The sequence below is a fragment of the Cnephaeus nilssonii genome (assembly GCF_951640355.1).
Source record: "Cnephaeus nilssonii genome assembly, chromosome: 16".
NCBI classification, from domain to species: Eukaryota; Metazoa; Chordata; class Mammalia; order Chiroptera; family Vespertilionidae; genus Cnephaeus; species Cnephaeus nilssonii.
Genome location: NC_137087.1, coordinates 15300588 through 15325555, shown reverse-complemented (window position 1 = coordinate 15325555; position 24968 = coordinate 15300588). Strand labels below are relative to the sequence as shown.

General features: G+C 44.9%; 1 protein-coding gene across 21 annotated transcripts in view; it reads right to left on the bottom strand.

The window, feature by feature from the left end:
- KCNMA1 (potassium calcium-activated channel subfamily M alpha 1) overlaps positions 1–24968 on the bottom strand; it is a gene marked incomplete at both ends in the record, with an annotated part of 694964 nt that overhangs the window by 6488 nt on the left and 663508 nt on the right. For 7 of the 21 annotated variants that reach the window (XM_079794073.1, XM_079794080.1, XM_079794072.1 and 4 more), the window contains 5 exons: positions 2856–3080; positions 4637–4755; positions 6594–6788; positions 17196–17326; positions 22032–22145. In XM_079794073.1, coding sequence (XP_079650199.1) covers positions 2856–3080; positions 4637–4755; positions 6594–6788; positions 17196–17326; positions 22032–22145 — 784 coding nt within the window. Of the gene's footprint in view, positions 1–219; positions 251–504; positions 534–2732; positions 3081–4636; positions 4756–6593; positions 6789–17195; positions 17327–21209; positions 21291–22031; positions 22146–24968 lie in introns of those variants that run through there. The other 14 variants (XM_079794081.1, XM_079794087.1, XM_079794070.1 and 11 more) reach the window with 5 other exon arrangements.

Genomic DNA, 24968 nt, shown 5'->3' with positions numbered 1-24968 from the left:
GTGGACAGACTGATGGGGGGCTGGGTTGGGGTGGTGGTAATGGGGGGAGGAGTGGAGGAAGCTGGGTTTCTTAATGGGAAAATGCTTTTGAACTTGGAGCAAGGTACCAAGGTGGGCAGGGAGGCCACGTGCAGATTTAAAGGCAAGCCAGATGGAGAGAAGTTCCCCCCAAATTACCCAACCCCAAACCCAAGAACACCAAAACAAACTCTAAAGGGTCTAGCAGTAGCAGCAGCACAGCCTCATTGCGCTGAGCAATTTAGAAAGTGGAGGGAGGAAGAGGAGGAGGGGAGAGGGAAGGAGGGAAAATGGGAGGGAGGAAAAAGCAAAACAAAAGAAATAAAACCACAAACAGAACAATATAAATAAAAATAAACAAACCAATAACAGAATAAAATTTGTAACTCCTTTTTTTTTAATTTCACAAAAGTTTTCACAAGGACAACGGTATAGAAGAAAACCCCCAGCAGTGGCTAGGTCATGCAGAACCATTAATTGTCATACCTTGGCCCATTCTATTCATCCTTGTTGCACTTTAGAGAGAGAAGTAAGCTATGTGAGTTTTACAATGCTTTTAAACTGTCATATTTCCTGTTGAGCACTTTAACTGGCACATTCTTATAGTTATAAATGTTCTGAGGGCATTACTTGATAACCTCCTTTGCAAAGAAGGCATGAAGAGATCTTCATGATCCAAAACTAGGGCATGTGTGTGTGTGTGTGTGTGTGTGTGTGTGTGTGTGTGTGTATACACATATATATATATATACATATGTGTATATAGAGAGAAATATTTATATAGTTATATATAAAAAGATAGGTAGTTATACATAATATATAAATCAATATCTAGGGACAAAAATAATTTGGAAAAGAAAACCTTCCACTCATAAGGCTTTTTAATATACATGTATACAATTATTCCCCACCCCTTCACTGGTTTGAATACTGCATGGCCCTGCCTTTGGAGTGGGGATCAAGGTTCTGACTGAGCCTCACCATTTTGTCAGTAAAAGTGCTTGTCAATTCACACAGCAAGCAAATCTCCAAAACTACCATGCTTGGGGGAACAGGGCATCCAAAATCTAAACCCAAACCATTCACCATAAAAACACCTTTTCAGAGATGGTACAGCTCTGACATTTTCCTCCTCCCCTCCACCCTCTTCTGTTGGATGGGATTTTTTGAAAGTAAACATGTTAAATATGTATTTACCAGCCCAGGGCTAGCCCATCTGTATAAGACTTCAGTTAAGGTGGGGTGGGCCAGTTTTTAACAACTACTGCACTGCCTAAAGCGTGATCTGCATGCATAAAACATCTGACAACTGTATACTGAAAAGAGGGTATTTTTCTACCTTTCCTCTCATGCTTACTAACTGACAAAAAGAAAGAAAGAAAACAAAAGAAAAAAAATAATTATACCAAAATGTGTTTGGCTCACTGTTGTACTCTCCTCCTCCTCCCCAGCTCAAAATGACAAGGAGCAGTTGTCTATGACTGCCCTTCACCGGCCTACGTGAATTGGCTACGATTAAGAAATTGATGAGGAGGAATTTTTCCCACCAGCTTTCGGCTGTGGGACAGCCAGCGTCATGCAGCTGTACCAACAGTTGAAGGTGGTAGCTGGCTTTTGTCTCTGTTGAGTCAACTGTGGCTTGATCCTCCTACATTCCGATTTATTTAGCATGTTGGCTCCTAAGAAACAATGATCTGCTGCTGGCTTTATCTTCCTCTCTCGGCACCGTGGCCCCAGCCCTCGCTCCTACCAGGCATGGGGGCCCTAGCTAATCAAACAGAGGGGAGTAAAAAGGTCCCCTGAGAATGTGTGGAAAAATACTTGCTCTTTCCGGAGCATTATTTATTCTGTACATAAGGTAAGTAATTCACCTTTTAAAAGATGTAAAAGTCCCAGGAAGGCAGTTTTTAATGACTTACATCTGATATTTATGATACATATGGCTTTTCATCCCAAATGTCAAAAGTGAAAGAAAAAAAATAACTATTCATATGGCAGCGTAAGGAGACAGAATAACAATTTAATATGCAATCAAACCTCTTTGCACTTAAATTAAATGACTAGAATTTGATAGATCCACAAATGGAATACGATTCTTTCCTCCACTGTGAGGGTAGAAATGTTCATCTGAACTCCCCAAGGGAGCCAGCTCTGGGACTGAAGCCCTGGGTTAGTAGCTAAAAAACCTCAGATGTGCTCTTACAACAAGCAGAGACTTAACCATCTTGTACACAAATGGAGAAAGCTTTTCAAAAGCTTCGCGATCCTTCGGCCCAGAGAGTGGAAACATTCTATATGTTTTTGTTCCTTTTTGGTTGCTTGTTTCAAATAAACATGTGTGTATATATGACTGTGTACATATAAGAAAGAAAGGAAGGAAGGAAAACAAGAACAAAATCAAAACCCAGAGCACCCTGATAATCCCGATAAGTCAGACTGAACTTTTCTTCTACATCAACTTCCCTAACTAGTTCACTTGCTTTGCCTAAGTGACAGGGATCGCAAGCGCTCCGCTAATCTGCGACCTCGTTCCCACAGTGAGCTATTTAGGTCTGGAGCATGCCTTTGGGTTATTGTCCCCCTAGAATCATAAATAACTTTTGGTCCTTCTGCTTTGTTGCTGTTGTGCTCAAGGGTTTTATGGTGGTGAAATAAAAATGACAACCACATGCACACTATCATACATATGCAAATATGTGTAAAAAAAAGGGGGGGACTACAGGGGGAAATGGGGAGAGTTACTGTTGGAAACACCCACTGGGGAAATGAGTGGCAGATACAGTTTCACACACGGTGGCAGTGGATACACATATCAGAGCCGCTCTTCCTGCACGTACTTCTGTTTGTCTCGGGACTCCCGGGACTTGGGCCGGTTCGGTCGGTTTGCTGTGGACGGGATGGAGTGAACGGAGGAGCTCTTCTTGCTGGAGGACTGGGACGAGTGGGAGGAATGGGAGAGGCTGGCCCGGGACTGGCCGGCGTTGTGGTCAAACTGCATTAAGCAGAAGATCAGGTCCGTCGGCACGAGCTCAAACTCGTACGGGGGGTTGGTGATGACATACCTGGCCGGGGAGAACAGAGAGGTCACAGGGTGAGGAGGACTGGGTGGAGATGTCACCTGACTCTGCATCAAAAGGAACTGCCTGGCTCCTCAGGTCTACCAGACCACCTGGAAGGTGGACTGATGATTGGTCCAAAGCCTTAAACATTATCTTCCGAGTTGAACTAAATCTTCCTTCATTTAGCTCAACAGAGGAGACCAGCCCTGAGTCCTGACATCCCAAGAAGCCAAATCAATGCCGGTAATGGAAAAACCAAACTGTCCTGCCTGTGATCTAAGGGCCCCTGTCAACAATGTCAAGTTTGCTTCCCATCCTGAGTAGCCCAAGTGCACGCAGGAGGTTGCATGGACTGCACTGTGTCTTTCATTCTAGAACGTTCTGACAGTCCTAGACACACATCACAGGATCTTTGCTTACCAGAATGTAGCATCTTCTTAGTCCTTCCTCACTCTTTACCTTTTAAAAATCTACTTTGGTGGGGATTTGACTAAACGAAGAACATAAAACACCTCCTTGCCCATGAGTCCTGCTTTACCTGTGCTCCTCGGTGTGATCAGGCTTTCTCTGCTTCACACCAGACATGACTTTAAAAAAAAAATAACTGTTTCATTGACAGCAGTGGATCGCAAAGTGTGGTCCTCAGGCCAGAGGTAACCGCATTGCCTGGGAACTTAAAAATGCCAATTCTTAAGCAACTGCACCCCAAACCTACTGAATCAGACTCTCTGGGCATGAGGTCCGGCAATTTGTGGATTAGCAAGCTTTGCAGGTGATTCTCATGCTCAGTGAACTTTGAGAACCCACTGGCTACAGCAATCATTCTCAACCCTGGCTATACACAGTAATCCCTGGGCATTAAACAATTTTATTTTCAGTCCAGACAGGTTAAGTCAGATTAATCTGAGTACTGTTTTTAAAGGCACCCCCAGTGATTCTAATATGCAAGCAAGGCTGAGAAACACTCAACTCTATAGCACTGTTACCTGGGGTATATGCACACACACTGATTTTGATCATTCTAGGATGTCCTTTTAATTTGGGGCTGCTACGAATTTATCTTAATGCATATTAGAAAAATATAACTCGCATACATTTTTCTGCTTGTGGTGATAAGTATATAATTTTCTTAAAGTAAATATATAAAAGAAAATGAGTGAGTCAATTAAAAATATATTAAGTAAAAATGTAAGTGTCTAAGAGATGACGAAGGATTCATTTACCTTAAATACTAGCAGTATGAAATATCTCTACATTAGGCACCAACAGAATTATCCCAGTGGCTGGAGTTTGGAGGAGATGCTCCTATTCAAATGTTTGTAATTAGGGGCTAGAACTCTCCTATAAAACCTGAGTTCTTCCCACAATGTCTTCACATCTGCGATTAGTAATGCAAGGAAAAAGCTTCCCATAACCTCCAAACTCAGTGCTGGATCCAATGTGAGCAGAGTGATTTGCTTGCTGAGAGCATGTATACAGGCCTCTGCCTTCCTAAGGGGACAGGTGGGTCATGTATGTCACTGCATTTCGGTGGGAGAGCAGAGTAGAAGTATACTCACCTCTTCGTGCACTGGCTGGGGGTGCTGAGGTGAGCATCTCTCAGCCGGTAAATTCCAAAACAAAGCATATTATACGTTTTCAGAGCTTTGCAGAACAGATCACCATAACAACCACCATCCTGGGAGACAACAGACAACGGAGAGAAGCATCATTTTTATTGGCTTGCAGGGAGAGGTCCAGGGGGGATGGGCCTTTTCAGGAATGCTTGTTTTGGTGTCTCTTGAGTTGGAGGGTCTGTGTCAAGGGACGGTGGCTGTAAAGGGCAATGTGGTTAACAGCCTACACCCCAAATTGGTGATTTTTCGGGATGCTGATAATAATGAGGTTTTCCCTCGGTTCTCTCTAGCTTTCCACTGTAAGCAGCGAGAGCTCTAAGGAGAAGGCGCCTCTCCCTCACTTGGAGGGTGTGAAGCTTGAGGGTTGCAGATGCACGTTAGCTGGGGAGAAGAAACCAGCCCGGCAAATTGGTGATTATGTGTAGCCGCAGCGTGGCTGCAGTCACTGTGATCTGACCGTGGCGTCAAAGCCGCTCGAGTGATAATTAAAATCCCTGCAAGAAGAAAAGACCCCGCCAGGTACTATGGCGACAGACTCTTTCAGGTAAGGACTGTGTGAAAAGCACAATTTACAGACCTCAGAGACGGCAAGAGTGAAGGGAAAATGTTTCCCCAGGGGCTGGCGGTCTGCAGGCTGAATAACCGGGATTCACAGGCCTAATCAGTTCACAGCCACCTTCCCAGGGTCTGGAGCCCCATGTGCAATGTTAAAGCACATTCGTTCACTTGGCAATGCTGGCTTCAGGCAGCCAGGTGGCCGCAGGTTGGTGTTATCATTATAGGAAGGGCACTGAAGAATGACTTCCCTGGGGATAAAGTGACTGCCGTTGTCCTTCCTGTCACTGGGATTTCCATGGAGGCATATCAGAGAACACACACAGAGCCCAATTTTACCATTATTTAAAGTCTTGGTCCTTTTAAAATACCAGTAAGTAGATGATAGTTAAAAGAGTCACTAACTGCGGAAACTGCCTTTCAAAAAAGCCCAGTCTAAGAGGTCCCTGCCCATAAGCGAACTAGTATATGGTGCAAGTCAGTATCAGGGCTTCAGAAGAAATGGAGAAAGTGACCCTTTCCTTGAGCGGTACTATGGTGTGTGCAGAAGGTTTATTGGTTCTCAAGACTTGTGGCTCCTCCCCTTGAACGCATCCTGGAGTAGGCTGGGAATACTAGTCAAGGCTGCATACTTCTGCCCGAGTGCTGGCACTGGTCCCCTCTGCAGCAGGGAGGGAGTGGAGGAGAGTGGCTGAGTCCAGCCTCAGATATTAGAAGACCTGCATCTGGAATTAGAGACATTAACTGGTCCACAGGAAATGCTATTTGTTTGGCCAGTAGTCCTGGATGCACATAATTAGTGGTGGCGTTTTGAAATCCACCAGTGCCTGGGTCCTATGCAGACACCAAAACTCAGAAACCTGATGGCGGGGCATGGCCAGGAGTAATTTATAAAAGCTCCTCATGGGCTATTCATGTACAGCTGGGCTTAAGTAGCCCTGAGCTATGCCAAGGTCCTTTGAAAGTGTTCCCAGAATTGACTGCATGTTGGCATCACCTACTGTCTTCTCTCTCTTGGGAGGCGATACCTAAGGGATATGAGTAAGCCACTGGCTCTGGAGCCAGGGTTCCTGATGCAAATTCCTGATAGGGCCAGTCTTCCATCTCTCCGAGCCTCAGTTTCCTTAGAGTGTCTGATAATAGAACCTACATCTAAGGGCTGCCATGAGAGTCAAAATGAATGATTACATGTAAAGCATAGCGCCCCACATACAGTAAACTGTAAACATTACTTCCTACTTACTTTAGAAGGTAGGAAAAAACAGATGCTTAGCTTGCCACAGTTTATTCGGACCAAGCGACTACCAGACAGCAGGCTGAGGTGACCTCTGCACAGTACACTCACCCCCAAGTCCGCAAAGGGCCCGTCCAGCAGCGCTAGCTGGGCCACGCGGCAGCGGTCCCTGTTGGCCAGCGTCTGGGGGGTGCTGTAGCCCCCGCGAAGCGCATTCTCCTCCGCAATCAGGGCCTCTAGCTCTGGCGTGGCTCCTCCTGTCACCAGGGTCCGGATCAGGGTGAGGATATTGTCATTGAAGTATGTCTGCAAGAGACAGAGAGAGGCGGGGGAAGTCCTTTAAGCACACCCCTCCCAAAGTCATGACAACTGGCATCCAAATTACAACTTTTCTTGGCATTCCTGTTTAAAGTTCTGGCCTGTCTCTTCAAATAATTTTATGTGGGAAGTGAAAAGACAGCAGCCTCCAATTATTCCATTATTTTCTCTTCTACTTGGTTCTGCCAAGAGAGCCTGACTTAAAAACCAATTCAGAGGATTTTTATTAAAGGGCTAAAGTCGAAATGATTGGTGTTTCCCATCATTGGTGTGGCCAGGGCTGTACATACCGCTTACCTGTGTAACGAAATGCACCTGGCCCAAGCTAACCCAAGCAGGGCTGCCCCTGAGGCCCTGCTGCCCATGTGCCTAGAAGCTGCCTCCCTCAACAATGGCAAAACTTCCGTGTTGGTTGGCTCTGGCTGGGTAGCTCAGTTAGTTAGAGCATCATTGTCCCAATATGCCAATGTTGGGGGTTCAATCACCAGTCAGGGCACACACAAGAAGCAACCAATGAATGCATGGAACAGCATTCAATGTTTTTCTCTCTCTAAAAAAAATACCAAACAAACAAACAAAAAAAACCCACACAAAACAACTTCTGTTTTGGCAGGAGATACCAAGGGCATCATTAAGGCCACATGCTCAACAAATCACACGCTTTGATACAGTCTAACCCAGAAATCAATTAAATATGCTAGAGAAGTTTATGGTGAGGTGCGTGTCCTGGTGTGTGCACTTTTGGTTTTTACATAACCTCAGGAGTCTGAGGCAAATACAGCTGATTAGAGAAGCTTCCTCTACGTGTACATTTGTCTCACATCTGACACAGAACAGATCTGTCAAGAGTAAAACAATGGGTATTTTAAAAGAATTAGTAGGATGTCAAATAAAAGCTTAAAAGAAGACATTTGTCACCCAGCCTAATTAGAAAAAAAAAAAAACCCTCAGTTAAGGGTCTGTACTCTATTCTCCCATGTATGAAGAAATCAAACAGGCTAAATAAAATCCAACCAAATATTGCCGGTGGCTTTTGAGGATGTACGGACCTTCGAGAGCAGGTTAGGAAAGACAGCTGCATTTTCACTTCAGCAGTTCCTCAAACAGGTTATCAGGCTACACATAGTGGGGAACAAACCAGGTAAGGGCAGGTTCTCATCCTGCTTGGCATCACTAGGTCTACGTCTAGGGGAAGTTGCCTAGTCATTCTGGGCTTTTCTCATCAGTAAAATAAGCATAGTCATAAGACCAAGTGTTCATGCAATGAATTCTATGAGGGCTTCTGAGTTCAGATGAGAGCTAGTGGGGCTGAGTTCATTTTCCTCATGGAAATATTCACAAAAATACCCAAGTGATACAAAATTCCAAGATCAAAGGAAACTAGGAGTGTTATTCAGAACCAGTCAGACCCCTAGGAGGATGTATCCTCTACCAGAGCTCAGCTGGGCAGGGCAGAACAAGGATGAGTAAAGGAGGAAATGATGCTAGGGTGTGCGTGTGCATGTGCATGTATGTGTGTACATAATGGTGTATGTCTATTATCTGTCTGGATAGATTGGTAGGTAGATGGATTGATAGAGAGATAGATAGATGAATAGATAGATGGATGGATGAATGGATGGGTAGATGGATGGATAGATGGATAGACAGATAACATAGAGTGGTTAAAGGAGGAGAGTCAGGCTGTGGGTTCGATGCTGACCTCACCACTCAGTAGCTGGGTGACCTTAGAAAGTTACTTATCACTTTTGTGCCTCATTTCATGATCTGTAAAATGTAATAATAGAGTGGTTGTAAGGACTGTATAACCGAAACATGTGAGGCACCTAGACAAGTGTGTACAGGAAGCTCTGATAAATACTTTGACCTGATAACAGAGACTCGGGGCCGTTATAATGACAGAAATAGTCAGCTCATTCCTTTTTAAAAAATCTTTTACATTTTTTGTGTGGGAGGAGAGAAAGGCCATTCATTTCATCCTTGAATCCACACTTCTTAATCTGCCTTTATTCTAAGACCCAGTTTAGATCCCATTTAGGCCCAGGAGTGGCACCGTGAGGGTCGGAGTGGGGGTGGGGGGGCGGGGGACTGCATCCTAGGACATGGCTGCAGCAATGGGAGACAGGCCACCATGTGGCTCAGGGCACATGTACAAACATTTCCAAAGTTTTCCAAGGTACATACTTGTCCCCACTGCCAGATAGCCTCGCATTAGAAGCAGGAGACCTCGCCTTAGCCCTGCAGCACATTACATGGGTGAGTGCTGGACACAGAACTTCAGCAAGAGCGTCTGCATTATAATCACCCTTCCAGAGCAAGGTCAATGGGGGAGTGTAACAGCACACATGGTGGACAACAGCACACCGTGATCTTGTGTACTGAAAAAGGGACCTCTCCTGGCTCAGATGTAGAGAGGGGGGGAAAAAGAGCCAATGTAACTATTTTTAAAAAGGAACCACAGTATTTCAGATGTAAAGGAAAAGCATTCTGTTGACTGGTTAAATCAGTCAATGTTGGAAGAAGAAAAAGAAAAAAAATTGTTTTGGAATCATAATAAGTTATTTTAAAACTAGAGAGTATCTAATACTAACAAGTCAAAGTTGAGATCATCAGAATGTTTACTTCATATAATGTAATCAATATTTTATGTAAGGTCTTGGGATCAAACCTGCAACCCTGGCATGTGCCCTGGCCAGGGTGGCTCAGTCTGTTGAGTATCATCCCATGTACCAGAAGGTCACTGGTTCGATTCCTTGTCAGGGCATATACCCATGTTCTGGGCCTGATTCCCAGTAGGGGGTGTACAGGAAGCAGCCATGGATGTTTTCCTCTCACATCAGTTTCTCTCTCTCCCTCTCCCTTCCTGTCTTTCTAAAATTAATAAAAATATGTATATTTTTTTTAAAAAAACAATCCTACTTAGAAAAGCATTATAAATAATATAATAGTAATAGGTATTAACCAAGGAAGTACAAGACTGGGACTCAGAACACTGTAAAATATTGCTGAAAGAAATTAAAGAAGATCTAAATAAATGGAAAGATATCCCATGCTCATGAATCGGGGGACTTAATCTAGTTAAGATGGCAGTACTCCTCAAAACAAGCTACATATTCAATGTAATCTCTATCAAAATCTGAAAGACCATTTTTTTTCCCCAGAAATGGATAAGCTTATTGTAAAACTCATATGAAGTAATAAACAACCACAAAGCCAAGACAATCATGAAAACAAAAGTTGGAGGCCTCACACTTTCTAATTTTAAAACACACTAATCAAGACAGTGTGGTATTTGCATAAAGATAGGCATATAGATCATTGGAATAGAATTGAGTGCAGAAATAAACTCATACAGGTGTGGTCAATTGATTTTGAACAAGAGTGTCAAGACCATTCTGGAAAAAGAATATAACCTCTTAAACCAATGGTGTACAACAACTGGGGCAGAAGAATAAAGTTGGACCTTACCTCACATCATAAGCAAAAATTAACTCAAAGTGGATCAAAGACCTAAATATAAGAGCTAAAACTATGAAACACTTAGAAGAAAACACAGGAGTATATATTTATCACCTCTGATTTGAAAATGGGTTCTTTGATATTACACCTGAAACACAATCAAAAAAAGAAAGAAAAAAAGATAAATTGAAGTTCATAAAAATTAAAGGTATTTTGTGTATCAAAGAACACTATCCAGAAAGTTCAAAGAAAACCTATAGAATAAGAGAAAATATTTGTAAATCATATATCTGATAGGGGTCCAGTATCCAGAATATATTTTAAAAATCTTATAATTCATCAACATAAATACAAATTATCCTTTTCTTAATGGACAAAAAAACTTAAATAAGCATTTCTCTCTCTTCCCAAAAGGAATACAAATAGTCAACAAACAAATGAAAATTGGATATAACACTGGATGATTCCATATTTACCTACTCATCTGGAAGGAGATATACCAAAATATAAACCACACTTATCTTTGGGTTTTGGGGAATTTGGTTCATTTAAATTTTCTTCTTTATATGTTTCTCTGCTTTCCAAATTTTCCACACTAAGTACGAATAACTTTTCTAATAAAAATACAGTCAATGATGTTTAAACAAAGAGCACTGTAAGTTCTGCTTTGCAACGATACATCTAGAAGGTCAACATGAAAGGTGATTGTGTTGTCTGATCTTTAGGACTTGTTTTCCCTTCTGTGCTGAAATCAGTTACACTGAAACAATGTCATCTTTTTTATCAATCAGTCGCTGACATTTATTGAGCATCTACTAATCCCTGGGTCTTGGTTTGGCCTGTAATTGTGTGCTATTCTAAGAGTGTGTCACTTTCAAAATTATCACTGAGTATAATCTCAGGGTGGGTTGCAGGGTTTTATGGGTGTCTGATCAACTCTGTAAGACAACTCTGGACACAATTCTCTGCCCTCTGAGCTGGCACTGTGTCTGTTCCAGATCTCTGTCCTTGACTTCTCCATGCAGGCATCAAGGAGCAGCGCAGCGGGCAGCACCGCCTGCTATGGCAGAGGATAATGATGCCTTTCTGTGGCAGAGCACTCTGGCTCCTATTGCGAGCCTCTCTACTCACCTGCAGAGAAGTACTTTGAGCATTGTATATGGGTGTGCTCTGAGTATGCATCAAGGTCTCTGTGATGTGAGTAACTCGGTGGGAAGACAGTGCTTTCCCAGGAAAAGGATGTCCAGTTGGTCCAATTGGAAGTCACAAAAACTTTTATGTGACCATTCACAGAGCATACAACGCTCTTTCTGCACAGGAAGTGGCTATCTCAGCATCATGCAGTGAACCTGGTGCTAGGACCTCAAATGCCAATTGTCTAAGACTTTATTCTTGTGGATGTGCCAGCTGAAACAACCTCTCTATGGTCGCCTGACCCAGAAGGCACAATTCTCTTCCGGGTTAACAGAAATGCTAGAATTGACAAAACAATTCTAAAGGGAGGACTGTAACGTGTGTGTGCGTGTGTGTGTGTGTGTGTGTGTGTGTGTGTGTGTGTGTGAGATGCTTTGCCTCCCAGGCTTTGGTCCTGGTGGTCTTCTCTGGGCCTTACCATGGCCATGTCCACGACACCTGTCCTCGGAGCCTTAGGCGGGATCTTGCCCAGAACCTCCAGCCTGGCTGGATTAATCTCCAGGGATGCTTTGGGCAGAGGCCTCTGCTATGACATATCCTGTGTCACATGGACATCGGGGAGCTTCTGACAACTGAGGAATTGGGGTCCTGCTCAGTGCCTGGAATCAGGAGACCTATGGAGTCTAAGGAACATGGGAGTCCTTCTTCCCACTACCATGGTCAGGCAACGTGGCACCCCTGATGTACAGACTGCAGAATTCATCTAGTACGGTTTTAATTCCTTGCTTTGCCATTCAAATAACTGTAACAGTGGATTTTTTTCTTAACTTTTTGTTCTTTTTTTTGTGTGTGTGCCTTGTATTTCTCATCCATATAAAAGGATTTTTTTTAAAAAAGGACCAAAACCACACACACACACACACAAAAAGGAAACAAACACAGCTTATAGGATAATGCTAAATGAGATGATTTGTGTAACTTCTAATGCACAATGAAAACTCAATAAAAGGTAGTTCATAAAAAGAACAACCAACAAGCAATCCCCTTCTCTGTGCCTCTGTGTTCTCCTCTCTGATACCAGAGCTGGGCCACAGCATATGTGTGGCCCCTTGGCCTCTAAATGTTGATGGTTCTCAGATCCTGTAAGTAGACCGAGTAGTGGGCATTGAGGAAACCAACAAATGCTGGGGAAGGGCCATTGATTGCAACCTGGAACTCTGAGCCCGCAGCGCCATCTAGCCGCTCTGTGGACGCCCCTCTGCCAGCGTGTCTCCAAAGCGCCGAGCATCTTCCTCTTTTTATTTTTTTACAGTATAATTACCAGAGCTTATGTTTCACAGTTAATGCTGTCAAGGCTTTTAAACTAATTGGTCTTTTATAGAAAATTTAACTGAAAATTAACACATCTTTTAATAACATTGCCTTAACTTTAATGGCACTTTGCCTTTCGTTTATAATTGCTCTAAAATTGTCATTTTCCATGTCATAGCTGCCATTTTTTATATTTCCTAGTTTTCATGGTGTGGATTTTATTTTTAGTATTTTTCTTTCATGAGGGATGGGAACTATTTGATTTTTTTTCCAACCTGGGCCTGCCTGGTCCAATGTGACAGAGTGGCATGTTCTGAGCCCAACAGAACGTACTACTGTTCACCACGCTGACAACTCCCCAGCTTTGCTGCCCAGCTTGGAGGAGTAATTTGTTAGTGGACCTTACTTCACACGGCACTGGGTTAGCTTGGGCTCACTGAGAACTTGTTCTTCTCCATGACACAGTTCAGAGGTTCCGCCCTTAATGCAAGTACAACTAAGAGAGTCAATCATGTGCATCCAGCTTCCCAAGGTCACTTTCTACGGCTGCGGGGGTATCCAAAGGGAGCATCCTCTAACCAAGACTGAAGTGTCTAAGCCCAGACTTGAAACTTGACCGGACGTGGCCTTTTGTACTCAGCCTGCGTGGTGTGGCCAATGGCCTGGCCTGTCTGACTGCGTCCTGGTATCCCCCTCCCAGGTCTACCACATTCCAACCACGGTGCTCTTCACCCACCCCCTCAGACAAACAAAGCCCAGCTCATCACTGCTCTTCAACCCTCGCCTTTCCTTTGCCTGGGAAAACGAGGCTCCCCCGTCTCTCCTGATTTTTCAGTGTCAGTGTCAAAGTTACTGCCTGAGGCAGCATGATTCTGACCACTTTGGCTAAAACAGGTCTCCCTACCCACTGAAACGCTTTCATGTGCTTCAAATCAGCCATTCCTGCCTGATGGTACTCATGTCCTACGTGGTTACTGCTGCTTGAAGTAGAATGAAGGTTGGGACAATGTGAGGGCTGGGTCTTCATCTTTCTTCTTCACTGCCTGGCATTGAGTAAGCCCCAACGTACTGCTTAATAACAACAAGCACATATAGAGCTTGCCATGTGCTAGGTTCTGCACTAATCACTTTACAACCTTATCTCACTGAATCACCTCAACAGTCCCATGACATAGATACTATTATCACCCCACTTTAAAGATAAGAAAACTGAGGCACAGAGAGGTTAAGGGAACAGAGACAGTAAATTGGGGTGCTGGGAACAGCATCCAAACAGTTTGGCTCTTGAGTTCATGACTTTTCTTTCTAGGGAGACTCCCGGTGGAACTCAAATCCAGGATGAGGATGGGGGAAGTGGTAGCAGTGGGGAAAAGAAATCTGAATACCCATGTGCCCATTTCAGCTCTAACTACAGAGAAGCTTCTTTTCATGCATGTGTGTGTGTGTTTGTGTGTGTGTGTTTGTGTGTGTGTGTGTGTGTGTGAGAGAGAGAGAGAGAGAGAGAGAGAGAGAGAGAGAGAGCGCGAGCACAGCAAGCTGGTGTTCTGAAAAATACAATTTTTAGTCATGATCTTCTTAAAGGCATGAGCCCATAAGCAAAATTATTCCCTCTTGCCACGTGTTTCTGCTGTTGATTTGTAGTAGAAAGCCATGAGGCCATGTCTGCAACATCCCTATCTGTTCCAGGATTGCCTGTGATGAATCAAAACATTATTCTTTTAACAAATGAAGCAGTAAGCAGCAGGAGTGGAGTTATTAAATACAATATTCAGGGGATGTTTAGACACGTGATTAAATGGCAATTCTGGGAGGTGTGCTAAGAAAGGGAGAGCATCATCTAAAGAGACGCGTGTGGATGTCCTGACGCTGTCTGTAAGCGAATGCCTGTGATGGACGCTTACCTCTAGCTCCTGCTGCTTGGAGGAGCCTCACTTTCTCAATTTATATTTCTGTCCACCCTGTCTTGGTCCTTGACACACTTGCGCTTTCTCTCTCTCTCTCTCTCTCTCTCTCTCTCTCTCTCTCTCTCTCCCTCCTTTTAATTAATTAAGGTTGGAGTGGAATGCAAAGAAATCACAGGTAAGATTTTATCAGAAGGTGTAGATCCAGTGCCCCCACCCTCACCCCATGGCCAACATGTGTCTCCTTGGCTGTGTAGAGCTGAAGTTCTCTGAGGCTCAAAACCAGTTTTATTCCTTGGATCCAGGGCTGGTTTCATGGGTGTGTGGCCTGTGTTGTCACCCAAGGTCCATGTTCAGAAGGGCCCCTCACTTGATTTAATACCCTGCTGCCACCATTTTGAAATTCTTAATAATTTATGAAAAAGTGGCCTTGAAAATTATGTAAGCTAGTCCTGCCTGGCATATACTGAATGTCTGGTATGTCAAAACATAAATAATTTTATAAATTTGAATTAAATAATATTTAATAATATATATTTGCAATTCTGAAAATAAAAATAAACAGTTTAATTATCTCCTAGTGAGAACAGCCTTCTATAATCTCTCTAATTAGGATCAGAAGTAAAATGACATTTTCAAAGAGACAAATTACAGAAATCTGCTGGAAACGGAATTTGGAGACTAGAACCATTGCAGAGAATACCGTAGTGTAACAAGCTTGTCCTCCAGCTTCTATCATTCGTTCCAGCGTGCTGAAGGAGGCTGCCCCAACTGAGCCCCACATCACCAGCAGGTGGTAAGGCTGGGCTCAGCATCCTCAGGCCATCAGGAAGATCACAGCCTGGGAAACTAAGAGAGCCCCTCCCTGGGGACCACTTTCTTTCCTTCTTGGCTTGGAAGGCGGTGGTATGGCTTGGAGCCCAGTCAGCCTTAATTCAGATGAATGCTGTTTTATAATTATTTTTAAATCTATAATTCTGATTTTTAACTCAGATATACTTGCAGTTGGACCACATTCAGCAATATACAATAACCTAAATAAGTCTTAAAAAGCTTTATATTTTTTTCTTTTTTCAAATAGAGGTCCTTCTGGGATAGTCTTTCATGAATAGATGAGAATAACGCATATTAGCATATCAGTTGTATAACTTGTTCAGGAGAATAGCCTTCTTAAGCTCTTTAAGAAATGTATGTGTATAAAACCTCTCTGAGTTATGTTTATGATCTTAATGTGTTCAATAAAACTCTTTTTCATAGATTCTCCAAAGGTCAGTGTTTATCCAGCCTATGTCTGCATTTTCAAAAATTGCGAACTTGAGAATTCCAAAATATAGAGCCTTTTCTATATAATAAATAAAGACACTCAGTGGGAACATGTCACAGTCCGCAGGTTATGATCCATTCAAATGTCTGCTTTTATAGTTCAGGATGGCTCCATTAGCTGGGACCTATTTTTCAACTGTTCTTTACTTTTAGTCTCAAAAGTAAATAATACACTGCACATCAAGTTATAGAGAAACTAAAGATGCTTTTGGTCCCTCTGCTCTCTGCCACCACTCCAGTCCTTGCCTGCCACAAAGAACAGTTGGGGCCTGGCCCTCATGCCCGGTCCTCACACCTGGTCCTCATGCACAACTTATGTCTCAGTGACTGGCACTGACCTAGGAGTCACCCTTGACACTTTGTTCTCTTCATATTCAATCTATTCCCAAGTCTTTTCAATTTTACCAACAAACACCACTGAAATCTACACAACTCCCTCCTCTCCGCAGCCCTATCCTAGTCTGAGCTATGGGAACCTCCTACTCAGACTTCCTGCTGCCATCCTGCCTCCTGAACCATCCTCCACACCCCATCCCAGGCAGTCCCTTTAGAATGTAAACCTGATCACAACACTTTCCAGCTCCAAACCCTTCGATGCCTCCTCATTGCTCTTTAAATAAAAAGACCATCAGGCTTGGTGGCTCAGTTGGTTGAGCATCATCCCCTGCTCCCAAAGGTTGCTGGTTCAATTCCTGTTCGGGACATATACCTGGGTTGCAGGTTTGATCTCCAGTTGGGGCACATACGGAAGGCAGCCGATGGATGTGTCTCACATTGATATCTCTCTGTCTCTCTGTCTCTCTGTCTCTCTCTCTTTCTCTCCCTCTAAGCATGTCCTAGGATGAGGATAAAAAAACACAAAACAACCTTGCCATGTCCCCCCATCCCTCTCTCACTGTGGTTCACCCACACAGGCTTTCTCTGGCTTCCTTGAGATTGTCAGGTTCAACCACCCCAAGGCCTTTGCATTTGCTTTCCTCTTTAAGGGATACTGTACCCCACAAAATCTCCCCTCTTTGTTGCTCAGATTTTGATATAAAATGTGTATTATTTCTTTATGGAATCTCTCTCCAACCCTGAGACCAGGTCAAGTGCTCACCTATATTTATTAGCCTTACTTGAACCTTCAAGAATTTGAATCAACATTTATGTGCTTGATAATATGATGAACGTCGGGATCCCCTTCCAGGCTCCACGGCCGCTCACGCTCCAGCCCCGCACCCCCTCATTCGGAAGGTCTCCACTCCTGGATCCCGCACCCACTCACCGCACTCATGAGAGAGTCCAGGACGCTGACGGCAAATGCTGTCCCACAGGCAAATGGCTGCGTGAGGTACAGTTCTGTGTCGGGGTCATCGTCATCGTCTTGGTCCAGAAACTGAACATTAGTATCGTTCACTAGAAAAAGCATAAATAAGAATTAGCTCAAAAAACTCCACACGGTCAGGAAACCAGAGGAAGAGCAGGCTAGTGGCTTAGAAACAGCGAGGTCACTGGAAAGGAAAGCATGGGAGAAGCTGTGGATGGTCTGGGGGTGGGGCCGTGGGACTCAAGGGACTGCTCCTCCTGACTGTTCCAGTTTTCCAGGCCCGGAGGGCAATGCATTCAAGCAGGCATGCCCCATGGCAGGCTGCGGGAGGACTAGCGGACAGTGCTGGTCAGTCCTTTGGTATAGTTTTAGAATCATGACCGAAAAACACCCTGCCGTGTTTTTTGGTAGCCAAGCCCTTTGAGAGACGGACATATTTCAAGGATGAGTAGCCAGGATTAGCCATGCTGGATGGTAAGTTTAGCCACAAGGAAAAGAAAGCAACCTATTAAGAGTGAAGAGCAATTGACTGGGAGCACAGCAGAGGCAAAGAGCAAAGAATTCACCCGCAGGCAGGCACAGCCCACACCCTGCCCCGAGATCCGCCTGGGTAGTGGCTGGTACCCCCCCCCCCTGAATCTGGGGGACACCCCACAAGCCATGCTAATACAAAGGCGACCCCACGTGGGGTGTTTGCCGGCTGCCTCCAGCAAGCAGTTGACAGAGACTGGCTCTGCATCCGAGGCGCCTGGGATGCCCACGTTCTCCCTTGCCTCTCCTGAACAGCTGTCCTTCCTGCGCTCCAGCTTCTGCAGCCCTGGGTGCTGTGTTTTATTCCGTCTGAGGATTCCTCAAGGACTCCTCCAGCGTGTGCGTGCAGACTGATTGGCTGTGTCACTGAGATGCCTTTAACTTATTAAAAATTGAATGACAAATTCATTTCCATTCCCATCTTGACTTCAATGATCAGTTTTGCAGAGCAAGTAACAGTGGGGGAAAGACTGTGGTGGGGGAAGAGAGCACTCGTGATTTCTAGAATAATTATTGTGTTTTTAGAAAAAGAATAGATTCTATTTCCTTTTTCGGATTCCTTTCTAAAGTATCAGTAGCTAATTCTCTTTCCTAGAGTAGTTTTTCCCCAAAAGTAACATTTTGGGTAACAATTTTTTTTCTAATTTTTGTTTATGTATTGTATGAATCAGAATAAATGATAATAGGATCAAAAGCTAGGCACGGAATTATGTTTACATGACACTTTCCCTAGAGAAAGATTCTAAGGGGGAGAAATCTTGACTCTGGTCTTCCTCAGTTTATCACATCCAGGTCCCCATGGTTTCAGCAGCACTGAGTCACAGGCTCGTGGGTGAAAGTGCAAGACGCAGGGTCTGACAAGCAGGCTTTGGGTTCAGGCTCTGCACTAACTCCCTCTGTAGATCATCACTGCACACCTCAGTTTCTCCCTCCGCAGATGGGGCATGACAGCCCCTCTTGTGAGGTTGTCAGGACACCACTATGCTTGGCCCAGCATCTTGACAGATATCAGCTACTCTAAGAATCGCCTTTCTGACACTAAACCTTCAGTCCACCAATTACGTCTGGAAATCCTCAGGGTTCAGAAGCCCATAAGGTCTACTCAGAGATTCTACCAAGGTCAACTCATAGCTCCCCTCCTCCCTCCATGTACCCACAAGCATGCTGTGGGTTGGCCACTGTTGAGTCTTCCTACTTTGTAAATCAGAAAATGTGACCTGGGACAACATGCAGAGGACGTGGTTTTAATTACTTGTAATAGCTCAGGAGGGAGTGTGTATGGACACCCCAAAAGGAGAAGCGTCGATTACCTCTTTTCATGATGATGAGGAAGGGCTGGTACTAGACTTAGAGTGGAAGTAGCCAAAGCAGGGAGAGGTAAGTCTAAATTTTCAGTGAGCTGGGGTTTGAGTCACCAGTAACAGACTTTAGGGTGTGAGCCAGGGTTCAGTGAAAATCCTGTGCACTGTTCTGGGGTACCCAGTCTCAGGAGGAGGATAGCCAGTATGACCCTCATCCTATGTTACAGAACAGTCATTATGCAGGTGCTAAGAGGTGATTAAAACAATCACCCCAATAGGTACAAGGTCAAATACAACTGGGAAACAGGCAGGTTGAACAGCTTTAAAATGGTCCTTCCTGTGGGACTTCTAGGGGACTTTGACTCACCACCATCAATTGGAACTCTCCAAATGGGTGACGACTGGAATATACTACACAATTTTAAAAGTTTGTTTGACCTTGGCATCCTCTGTGATTCTCAAATTGCATTTTGCTGGCTTGGAGTATGCAGAATACATCTCAAAACATGTAGTAGGCAAATAGTAAATATTTGTGGGGACTGGGGAGGGGAGGTGGTCAGAGAACGACTGTATGATTGCCCAAGGTGGTCTGACCACTAGAAAAATCGGGCGTAAAGTCGAAGGCACAGGCAATGGGCATCATGGGAGCATGGGAAGTTCTCTGAGCTAATGGAAGACATCTGGTGAGGACACAGGCCTCAGGAGACTCAATGATGCTCACTGAAGGCCTGAATTGTTGCCTCGGATTTGGGGCACCAAGCTGTTTCTTTTCTCTTCTACTAATCACTGAGCAAGATGGCCTAGCTAGCTGACAGCACATGCGTTCCAAATGGGAAAAGCAATTCCTAAGGGAGAATTCTGAAATGCTCCGAAGGCTTCTGAGATGGACACGTTTGCATGGGTTTTCCAACCAGAGGTCGGGCCTGCAGGAGCTCCTTGGCTCTCTGACAACACTAAGATTTGGGGCAGAGCACTCCCGAAACCGAGGCTCTCAGCCAACTTCTCTAAACGTGAAAAGATACCTCTTCCACTGGGGGAAACAAAAAATAGTGTGATACTCCTCGACCCGAGCGAATTTGTCCTGATAAATAGCCACATCTACAATAATGTGGTGCTGAGTGGTGGACAATTTATTCCTTAGTTCCTAGACACCTTGCCAGCAAGATTACTGTGTTAAAAGCTGCTCTTTTATTTTGAAATATATTTGGGGGCCAAGAAAATGGCATGTTAGTTTCACTTGTGAGTCATTTGAAGGCAGGTGCTCCCACCTCTCTGTCCAGCCCTCCGCCGAGCGGCACTTCCGCTGTCTCTATTTAGAAGATCAATCCCCCGTTCTGAGACCTGCTGCTGATGGGCGCCTTTCAGAGGAATTAACCAAGTCATGGGCACCCGTGGAAGGGCTTGACAAATGCAGTCATGACCCGGCCCTTCGTCTTCCTGGTGAGTGAGTCCACTCTGAATCTCCTAGAGCAGGTTCTGGGCCAGCAGGGAGGGGTCAGGGCTGTGCCCCCCCCGTGCTGCTAACCTCATCCTTGGCACCCTTCCTGAAATCTGCTTTGGAAAGAAAAGGTCCCCTAGGAGCCTGTTGCTTTTATAGCTTCAGAACCAGAGCTTCTGAGAAAGGGCCTAGTACGAAAAAAAAGGCAAATAAAGTCAGAATAAAGGAAAATAAACAGCTGGAGGGAAGGCACTATCTTAGGTTTCTTATCTTAAAATTTTTATATTTTCCCTTTGACTTCCTCCGAGAGCTGTGAAGACATGTCAGTCAAGCTGACAGTGTGTTGGAAGAGGAGTATAAGGGAGAAGGCGGGAGAGCAGGGAGACACGTGGAAAAGAAAAAAAAAACCACAAGGCCCAGGCCAAAGAAAATGCATTAGAGCAAAGATGCTTTGAAAACAACTGCCAGGTCAGATGGGTGTGATCAAAGGTTCCCTGGTGCCGTGTGGGGGGAAATCATTAAGAAAGGCCAGAACAAGACAGTCGATTCCAACCAGAGCCACAAATAAAACGCATTCAAAGCAGTGCCATGGGGTAGCCTTTCTGTTACAGCCGGCGAAATAAAAAACAAGCTGATGATGGCTGGGAACACCAACAACAGAACAAAAGAGGTACTGATGTAAAGGAAAACAGTGCTTCTTACCCAGTTCAGTTATCATTAGAATGTGCGTCCCACTGTTTTTTTCCTGATTGACTGATACCAAAGGCAACTTGCCAGGCTTAGCTAATTGGATACAGCATTTAAGGGTTGGGGAAAGGGAGTGGAGGAAAGTACAGAAAAAGAAGAGAGTGAGGGAATAACAGAGGAAACATTCTAAAGTAAAGGGACCCGGGACCTGGACCATAGGTAGGTAGCATTTATAGTGGAAGCAGGGAGTGTCATGGCCAGGTGAAAAGTGGGATTCCACTGGCCAACAATCGTGGCCCTCAAAACCCCATCACTTTTGGACCCGAGTGGCATTCACTGAAAATGGCCTTTGTCTGAGAAGTCCAGTTAGGACAGATTAAATGTAGCGTTATGAAACATTAGGCCAACACTTCTCCCCAGTTTTCCAAATGGGATTTGCTTAGAGCTGGAACTTTGTGCCTCGGTGGAGGGTTCTGACTATAGGAGCTGTCCAGAGGTGCTTTCCATGAACATTACCAAGAGTTCATGGGCTATGCCTTTCCTTCTTTCTTCTCCTTGCCCTGATTTATGTCCCAATTTAAAATCCATCATCACATATTCCTTTGAAAACAGTGCCCAGATGAAGGAAACTGTCTATTCATCTCAGAGGAAACATAGATCAGTTTTGCCTTTTGCTAATCTGATATTTCTACACATGCTTTCTTCAATCTCCTCTAAACAAATCCCACTAGAGCCTACTATCTTGAAGGAGCTAAAAAAAAAACAGGCCAACCTCTTATCTGACATGGTTGGAAGAGAGAACCAAAAAATCTGCCCACGGCTGCCGTTCACCCCTACCTAGTTCAGTGATGATGGGGATGTTGACCCCAGTTGTGATGGATGGCTGACGCAACATCCCGTGCACTGGGCTGTTGTCTGGCGAGGTTCTGTCCATTCCCGGAGGTGTGAACCCTGGTGGGATGTAAAAAGAGAAGGGAGAAAATTCAGTTTTGTGAAAAATTTAGAAATAATGAGAGTTCAGGGTATATACACAATAAAAAAAAATGTAGCATATGCATTATTTATAGGTCAACAATTAGCACTCCCAGGATAAACTCTGATGAATTGATTTTAGAAGAACAAAGTAGGAGACTATTGGAAATAATTGTAGCCCACTTTGATAGTTCTCTAAAAACTGGTCTCTACAACAATTGTTGATCTTGCTCACAGAGTTTTGTTCCCCTCTCCATGCAGGCACACGTGAGAATTATACCCAAGGGCCTCCTTGAAGTTAGATGTGACCAGGCAACATAGGAAATGTTCTGACCCACGAAAAGTGAACAGAACCATGCATATCATCACTTCTGGTACAAATCCACCCACCGCCTGTCCTCCCAGACCATGGCAACCGTAGAGAAGGCTGGGAAGCCGCCCTGGACAGCAGCCCAGACCCACAAAGCATTCTGAGTGAGGGAACAAGCAATCTGTATTGCTTTAAGACACTGGGATTTGTTTGTTGTCAGCACAGCATGATCTAACCTATCTTGTTATCATAAACCCATTGATCGCTTATTCTCTTGCCAGCGAGGCTTACCCAGGTTTTTGACACAGTTCTGGCCAAGGGGAAGCGGTTGACAATATGCTTGGGGGCTTTTAGGGGGTGTTTCCTTGCTCTTAAAAAGAATCACATAGGAAGAGAGATTCTCTTTTAATCCACTGGACATTGCTTTTGTGCCTGCAGTGCCTGGAACTGTGGCAGCCAACTCATAACTAGGATGGGCACCAGCTGAGGACAAAGTCAGATTAATGATATCGGCCGAACTGAATGATGAAAGACAGAACAACAGGAAGAGCAGTCCTTGAGTTCCTGACGAACCAGCCCTGGAACCCAAAACCAACTGACCTCAGGATTTCTTTCTACAGGAGATTTCATATATATATATATATGGTTATATGTATAGAATAATAAGATTTCATATAAATTAATTATATATAAATTTTATATAAATAAATTATATGTGTAAACTATATATGATTGTATGTATATAAGATTGTATATAATCCTCTCTAATAAAATGGTAATATGCAAATTAACCATCACTCCACTACATAAGCCACGCCCACCAGCCAAGCCACGCCCACCAGCCAATCAGGGCAAGTATGCAAATTAACCCCAATCCAAGATGGCTACAGCCACAGAGAGCAAGGTTTCCCAGGTAACAGAGTAAGCCAAGCTTTCCATAGCCGTTGCAGGCCTAAGCCTCCACTCAAGCTACAAAGTTTCAATTATAGAAGGTAAACAAATTCAAACAAATGGCAGCAGAATGGAGCTTGAGAGAGCAGGCCAGGGTTGCCGGCGGCAACAGGGGAAGCAAAGCTTTCAGCACACCCTGGCCGGGCTCACCCGCTTAAGGCAACAAAGTTTCAATTGTAGAAGGTGAATTAACTGCCACAGAAATGGCTGCCGGAGCCCCAGGCTTGGCTCCGCTCCAGGCTACAAAGTTTCAATTGTAGAAGGAAAATAAATTGCAGATACCAGGGCCTCCCCTTGGGTTGCCAGGGGGCGTGGCCTGCCTGCAAACCACCACAGGCCCCTCGCTCAGGCCGCCCCACACCCCAAGGGAACCCCCACCCTTATCTGTGACACCCTTCAGGGCAAACCAGCTGGCCCCCACCCGTGCACCAGGCCTCTATCCTATATAATAAAAGAGTAATATACAGATTGATCATCACTGCAACACACAATATAGCTGCCCCCATGTGGTCAAAGATCCTGCCCCCATGTGGACACAAGATGGCCACCACAAGATGGCCAGCAGGAGAGGGCAGTTGGGAGGCATCCGGCCTGCAAGGGAGGGCAGTTGAGAGGGACCAAGCCTGCAAGGGAGGGCAGTTGGAGGTGATCAACCCTGCAGGAGAGGGCAGTTAGGGGTGACCAGGCCGACAAAGAAGGGAAGTTGGGGGCAAACAGGCTGGCAGCAGAGTGGTTAGGGGGTGATCAGGCTGGCAGGCAGAAGCGGTTAGGGGCAATCAGGAAGGGAGGCAGGCAACAGTTGGGAGCCAGCAGTCCTGGATTGTGAGAGGGATGTCCGACTGCCCGTTTAGGCCCGATCCTGATGGGATCGGGCCTAAACGGGCAGTCGGACATCCCTCCAGGAGTCCCAGATTGAAGAGGGTACAGGCTGGGCTGAGGGACAACCCCCCGCCGTGCACGAATTTCGTGCACCGGGCTTCTAGTTTTATATAAGTAAATTACATATATAAATTTTATATAAATAAATTATATATAAGCTATATACATATCTATATATCTATATAACTACATATCTACATATCTATATATGAAATCTCCTGTAGGAAGAAATCCTGAGGTAAGATGGTTTTATATATATATATACTAGAGGCCCAGTGCATGATTTAATCATGCACGTGTAGGCTGTCTGTCCGCTGGTCGGGACCCGGTGTGGCCGGCAGCTCCGAAGTCCCTGGGCCCCTAGGGCGAGGCGGGGCGGGGGTGTGGTCCTCCTGCGGCCAGAGCCCAGGCCAGGGTCTTGCCTTCGCCTCTTGCCCAGGAAGGCTGGGGCCGCCGCTGCCTCCTCTGCCTACGTGGAAACCCGCGTCCTCTGCAGACACGCCGCACGCTCCTGTGGCCCAACTGCCACCAGACTCCTCCCCCAGGAGCCGCGCCGCCTCCAAACCTCCAAATGCCCGGCTCGCTGCCCCAGAGGCCCGTCTGTGCTGCAGCACAGCCATGGCGCAGACGCTGAGCTCGCGCTGCTGCTGGCAACACAAGCT